Below are 6,588 nucleotides of genomic sequence, written 5' to 3'. Positions count from 1 at the left end.
ATGGAAAAGAAATTAATTTTTTTATTTTTTATTTATTTAATCTGTAAAAGAAGAAAAATCAAACCAACTGCCACAAACTGTGACTCACTGTGCCGGAACCAACCAACCACCTCCCCTCACCTTCCGAGATCATCCCCACCATGGCTTCCCCTATAAAAACGGGCGCTTTGCCTCCTGCTTCTCGGCATCGCAGAACATCAAACTCAAAGCCAGTTCCCAGTCCAAAACGCAGTCGCTTTGTTACTTCCGACGTTCCGTTCCTGTGTAAGACGAGCCGTTGTTGCTTTAGATTCTTTGGCTGCTGCCCCCTGAAAAATCTCCCACTTCCGTCCTCTTCTTTCGTTTTTCCATTCGTTTCGAGAATCAAATGGCTCCGAGCTTGAGCACAGCCGGCTCTGATGTGACCTCCCTTGTCGATGGTTGCGCCGGCTCCGTGATCAATCTGGAGGACTCCAACTTCTTGGTGAATGGCCACGTCATTCTCTCCGAGGTCCCCCCGGACGTCACGGCCAGCCCCTCGGCTTACCATGCCTCTGGGGAGAAGGCGGTGGCCACTGTGCCCCCGGGCTGCTTCGTCGGGTTTGATGCCGCCAAGGCCCGGAGCCGGCATGTCACCTCAATTGGGAAGCTCCGGGGCATCCGGTTCATGAGCATATTCCGGTTCAAGGTCTGGTGGACCACCCACTGGGTCGGCACCAACGGCCGCGACCTGGAGCAGGAGACCCAGATGGTCATCCTCGACAGGTCCGACGAGGAGTCGGAGACCGGACAGGCCCGCCCGTACGTCCTCCTGCTGCCCCTCCTGGAAGGGCCCTTCCGGGCCTCCATCCAGCCCGGCCCGGACGACTTCGTGGACCTGTGCTTGGAGAGCGGGTCCACGAAGGTCACGGCCGCCGGGTTCCGGTCCGCGCTCTACATGCATGCGGGGGATGACCCTTTTGCCCTCGTCAAGGACGCGATCAAGGTGGCGAAGGACCACCTGGGGACGTTCAAGCTCCTCGAAGAGAAGACCCCGCCCGGGATAGTGGACAAGTTCGGGTGGTGCACGTGGGATGCGTTTTACCTCACGGTGCACCCGGAGGGGATATGGGACGGGGTCAAGGGCCTGGTGGAGGGCGGGTGCCCGCCCGGGCTCGTCCTGATCGATGACGGGTGGCAGTCCATCAGCCATGACGAGGATCCCGTCACCAAGGAGGGCATGAACCACGCGGTGGCGGGGGAGCAAATGCCGTGCCGGCTCCTCAAGTTCCAGGAGAATCACAAGTTCAGGGACTACGTGAGCCCGAGGGGCAAGGCGAACGGGGCCCGGGGTAAGGGCATGGGGGCCTTCGTTAGGGACCTGAAGGAGGAGTTCGGGAGCGTGGACTACGTGTACGTGTGGCACGCGCTGTGCGGGTACTGGGGCGGGCTCAGGCCCGGCGCCCCGGGCCTGCCCGAGTCGAGCGTGGTGAAGCCCAAGCTCTCGCCAGGGCTTGAGACGAGGATGGAAGATCTGGCCGTGGACAAGATCGTGAACAACGGGGTGGGGCTCGTGCCGCCGGAGTTGGTCGAGCGGATGTACGAGGGCCTTCACTCGCACCTGGAGTCGGTTGGGATTGACGGCGTGAAGGTGGACGTTATTCACGTAAGTGGGCCCTTCGCCTTTTCAATTAACTGTTTTTAACTCGATAACGTGTGGGATGCTAATACCCCATGGGAAGAACGTAGAAACAAATCGGAGATGTGGGGTCATTTTCACGTCTAGGCATTTGTCATTGAAGTAGGACAAGCACCACCGTTTAGGTGGTTGTTTCGGTTACTTTGACCATTGGCGCTCAACTAATTTTGATTTGGTCGGCACGTTATCTCCTCCTCATCCTATGAAACTTTCCAGGATGTTTCTCGCCCACGTACAATTCTTCCAACACAATCACGGGTCACTTTCATCCTGTTCTTATCCGATCTTTACTCCGATCTTACAATGTTCAAAATGAAAAAAGAAAAAAAAAAATCTCGGATGACACGTGTCCCCGCTTTTTTTTTTGGTGTTGTTGGGTCTGATCGATGTCTGTGCTTGAACAGTTGTTGGAGATGTTGTGTGAGAAATATGGTGGAAGAGTGGAGCTTGCGAAGGCGTACTACAAGGCCTTGACGGCTTCGGTGAGGAAGCATTTCAAAGGCAACGGGGTGATCGCCAGCATGGAGCACTGCAACGACTTCATGTTCCTCGGGACGGAGGCGATTTCGCTCGGCCGTGTCGGGGACGATTTCTGGTGCACCGACCCGTCGGGAGACCCGAACGGCACGTTCTGGCTCCAAGGGTGCCACATGGTTCACTGCGCCTACAACAGCCTGTGGATGGGCAACTTCATCCAACCGGACTGGGACATGTTCCAGTCCACGCACCCGTGCGCTCTGTTCCACGCCGCTTCCCGTGCCATCTCGGGCGGCCCGATCTACATAAGCGACAAGGTCGGGCAGCACGACTTCGAGCTGCTCAGGCGGCTGGTGCTGCCGGACGGCTCGATCCTGCGGTGTGAGCATTATGCCCTCCCGACCCGAGACTGCATCTTCGTAGACCCTCTCCACGATGGCAAGACCATGCTCAAGATTTGGAACTTGAACAAAGTGAGTACAAATTGACTCTGCGCCATGAATTTTGTCAAGCATGCATAGTGCATTTCGTGTTTATTTACCTAAGCTCAAAAAAATTGAACCTTTTGCGACAGTTCACGGGAGTGATCGGAGCCTTCAACTGCCAAGGCGGCGGTTGGTGCCGCGAGTCCCGCCGCAACAAGTGTGCCTCCCAATTCTCCCACGCCGTCGCCTGCACCACCAACCCCACCGACATCGAGTGGGGCGCCGGCGGGTCCCGGATCTCCGTCGACGGCGTCCGCGTCTTCGCCCTCTACCTGTCCCAGTCCAAGAGGCTCGTCCTCTCGAAGCCCTCCGAGAGCCTCGAGATCTCGCTGGAGCCGTTCCAGTTCGAGCTCGTCACGGTCTCTCCGGTCAGGGAGCTGAGGTCGGCGGCGGGGGCGAGGCCCGTGCAGTTCGCGCCGGTCGGGCTGATGAACATGCTGAACGGCGGCGGGGCGATCCACGGCGTGGAGCACGGGAAGGGTTGGGCGGAGGTCGCGGTGAGAGGAGGCGGGGAGCTCAGGGCGTTCGCGTCGGAGAGGCCGAGGGAGTGCAGGGTGGACGGGAGGCGCGTGGGGTTCGAGTACGAAGGGCAGATGGTGGTGATCCAAGTGGCGTGGCCGGGTTCTTCGGGCATGGCTAGCGTGGTTGAGTACTTGTTTTAGAGAAAATCGACCACATCAGATTAATTTTTTTTTAACCTTAGTTTTCACGGGATTTGCCTCTTGTAATTTTCTTTTACCAATTAAAGGGGCATTTTATTGTAAGGATTATGTACATTAGGAAGAAGCAAAGTAAAGATTAAATTGAGTAATGAAGTATTTCAAGTTACTATACAATCTCTCCCCCCCGCCTTCTCTCTCTCTCGGAAGTGCAATCTTCTGTTCCATCTTCTTCCTCGCAAGCTTGATTTCAACATTTGATAAAAGAAAGAAAAGAGAAGAACGGTCCTTCAAAAATTCATACACAAGCAGCTAAAATTTTTCACTATCGTCTTTGATTTATATTCGATTAGTAACACGTATGTCTTAGCAAAGGCGATGCAGCGCAAATTAAAAGATGACATTTTTAACATAATAATTTCTTTACGATTGGTTGAAGCGAGACCAGTGAAAATTATCCAATAACAGGAAGAACTATGTTTCCCTCATGCTTTTTGGGATTGTGGCAATTGAAGAATCTAATATTCGTTGAAAGTGCAAGGAGAAATTTGAGGAAATTCCCTCCCAAAACGGTACTCGGTTTCGCCGTGTGTAGTTGTACGCCCCTCAGAGGTCCCTGGAGCGCCGGCGGCTGAAGTCTTTCCCCAACATTTCCAGACTCTTTCTCTCTCGCTCGCTCGCTCGCCGTCCACTGATGAATCGAACTCACCTTAATTCGATCAGCGAAGTTCTCAGCGCCTCAACCCATTTCACATCTCACAGCCATCTCAGAACGCCCCTTTCAACGCCATCGTTTTGCACGTCCTTTTCCGTATCGGCGTCGTCGTCGTCGTTATCGTCTTCTCCTTCTTCTTCTTCTTCATCCCTCCAAGGTCTGCAGAATTCTCCCAAAAAACCAGTCTTGAGTCCGCTCTATAACTTGCTTTCCGAGACACAAAACCCCAGCAAACTGGTCGACCTCATCTGCTCGTCTCTCAAGAACCCAAATCCCCATCTTGCGCTCCTGCGTAACGACCTGAAGTCGCTCCTTTCCCATCTGGGTGATGACGAAATCTCGCGGGTTTTGTTGAGATGCCAATCTGATCACGCCTCCGCTCTCACTTTTTTCAATTGGGTCAAGGATGATTTGGGTCTCAGACTCAGCGCTCGCAACTATTGCCTCGCAATTCACGTTGTGGCTTGGTCCAGACAATTTCCTCAAGCAATGAGGTTGCTGACCGAGTTGGTTGAGCTGGCTGAGGATGTTGTGGCTCCCGACGGAGATGTTTTCGGCGCTTTGCTCTTGTCTAGCGAGGGCTGTAACTGGGACCCAGTTGTTTTCGACATGCTCATCAAGGCTTACTTGAAAATGGGGATGGTCAAGGGAGGTCTCAGGGCATTTAGGAAGGCGATTGAGGTAGGTTTTGTCCCTAGTGTGATTTCTTGCAATTTCCTTCTGCATAAATTGTTGAGGTTGAATTGGTTTAAGGAGTGTTGGCAAGTTTATGGAGTGATGGGGAGAGTTGGGATACACCCAAATTTGCATACCTTCAATATTTTGACCAACGTCTTGTGCGAGGAAGGAGATATCACTATGGTGTATGAGTTCTTGGAGAAGATGGAAGAAGAAGGATTCGAGCCGGATATTGTGACCTATAATACCTTGATATATAGTTATTGCAAGCAAGAGAGGTTAGAGGATGCATTTTACTTGTATAGGATTATGTTCCGAAGAGGGGTTGAGCCGGATTTGATCACGCACACGGCCCTAATCAACGGGCTTTGTAGGATAGGGAAGGTCAGGGAGGCTCATAAGCTCTTTCATCAGATGGTGAATAGGGGGCTGACTCCGGATGTTAAGACATATAACACTCTCATACTTGGTTACTGCAAGGAATCGAAGATGCAGGAGTCAAGGTTGTTGTTGCATGAAATGATTGGAAGAGGGATTTGCCCTGACGATTTCACTTGCCGTGTTCTTGTTGAAGGATATGGGAACAAGGGAAGCTTGGTTTCTGCTCTGAATTTGGTCGTGGAGCTTTGGAGATTTGGGTGTTCCGTTTCCTATGAAATCTACAATTATCTAATAGATTACCTTTGCCGAGAGAATCGACCCTTTGCAGCTAAGAATTTTCTTGATGGTATATTGAAGTATGGTTATATCCCAACTTTGCAAATGTATAAAAAGCTTATAGAGTCTTTCTGCGAGTGTGATGGTGCCAACGAGGCACTACTTCTGAAAGGTGAAATGGTATGCAAGAACATGAAACCTGATCTTGAAGTATACAGGACTCTTATGTGCTGCTTATGCAGAACAGGAAGAAGCGAGGAGAGTGAAGCACTGATGGAAGAAATGGATAAAGGCGGAGTTCCACCTGATCTAGATATATGCAGGGCATTAATCTGTGGGTATTGTAAGGAAAAAAATGTCGATAGGGCCGAATATTTGTTAGGTCTCATTGCTGCGAAATTTCATATTCGAGACTCTGAGAGTTACAATGCCCTAATCAGTACTGTGGGTGAGCAAGGGGATGCGGCTAAGCTGATGGCTCTACAGGACAGAATTTTGAAGATGGGCTTTGTGCCGAACAGCCAATCATGCAAGCATATAATCGATGGAATACGAAAAGCTGCTGTGGCTCATAAGCAACCTTCCTGAGGATTGTGCGAGGAGTAGGTGTGGATGAAGCAGCCAAATAGCCCCAGTCTCTTGAAATTTCAGATTCAAGCCTCTGACTTACAATGCTCTAACCGGTACTGTTGGTGATGAAAGGGATGTGGCTAAGCTGATGGCTCTACGGGACAGAATTCTAAAGAGGGGCTTTGTGCTGAATTGCCAATCATGCAAGCATATAATCATGTTATGCACAAGGCTGCTCTGGCTTATTATGCAACCTTCCTGGGGACCTGACCTTGTGAGAAGTTGGGAAGTTGGTGTGGGTGAACCATTTGAACAGGCAGATCACTGCTGAGTGGGATCGGATTGGTGATTAGTGAAGCTGCAAATTTCTTGATTGCAGGTAATATCCCTAAGAGTTTACGAGAATACTGAATGAAGCAGAACATCCTCTGGAGAAATGACAGTTTGTTCCTGAAATGATGCATGAGGCAGTACTTCAAAGTTGCCGAAATGGGTACTTTTTCTTCCAGTTTCGGGTCTTTGGCTGCATATCTGGGAGCTGTAATACATGAATTTTTGACAAAACAGACTTCTTAAGGAATAGAACATCAGTGGTCGAGATAAATTACATGTTACCCACTAAGCGTGCCGGGGGCTACATGTGGAGTTTGAGCTCATACAAATCCGTGTTCTTTCTACAAGTTCCCTTCC

General features: G+C 51.2%; 2 protein-coding genes across 3 annotated transcripts; both read left to right on the top strand.

The window, feature by feature from the left end:
- Nucleotides 1-202: 202 nt before the first annotated feature.
- Nucleotides 203-3,455, top strand: LOC115751169 (probable galactinol--sucrose galactosyltransferase 5). Of its 2 annotated transcripts, XM_048272560.1 has the most exons (4): nucleotides 203-1,624; nucleotides 2,062-2,607; nucleotides 2,709-3,314; nucleotides 3,353-3,455. In XM_048272560.1, exons 1-3 carry the CDS (start codon nucleotides 368-370, stop codon nucleotides 3,279-3,281), a joined length of 2,376 nt encoding a protein of 791 aa, XP_048128517.1. In that variant the 5' UTR covers nucleotides 203-367; the 3' UTR covers nucleotides 3,282-3,314; nucleotides 3,353-3,455. The 2 variants fall into 2 exon arrangements, with proteins under 2 accessions (XP_048128517.1, XP_030544785.1); XM_030688925.2 differs by having other exon boundaries at nucleotides 2,709-3,455.
- Nucleotides 3,456-3,871: 416 nt separating this feature from the next.
- LOC115751168 (pentatricopeptide repeat-containing protein At5g40400) lies at nucleotides 3,872-6,451 on the top strand. Its single transcript, XM_048272579.1, has one exon. The coding sequence runs from the start codon at nucleotides 3,973-3,975 to the stop codon at nucleotides 5,914-5,916; it is 1,944 nt and encodes a 647-aa protein (XP_048128536.1). The 5' UTR covers nucleotides 3,872-3,972; the 3' UTR covers nucleotides 5,917-6,451.
- The last annotated feature ends 137 nt before the right edge of the window (nucleotides 6,452-6,588 follow it).

The sequence above is a fragment of the Rhodamnia argentea genome, chromosome 11, assembly GCF_020921035.1.
Source record: "Rhodamnia argentea isolate NSW1041297 chromosome 11, ASM2092103v1, whole genome shotgun sequence".
Taxonomy (NCBI): Eukaryota; Viridiplantae; Streptophyta; class Magnoliopsida; order Myrtales; family Myrtaceae; genus Rhodamnia; species Rhodamnia argentea.
Note: the sequence above shows the minus strand (reverse complement) of the source record. Positions and strands in the feature narration are given on the sequence as shown.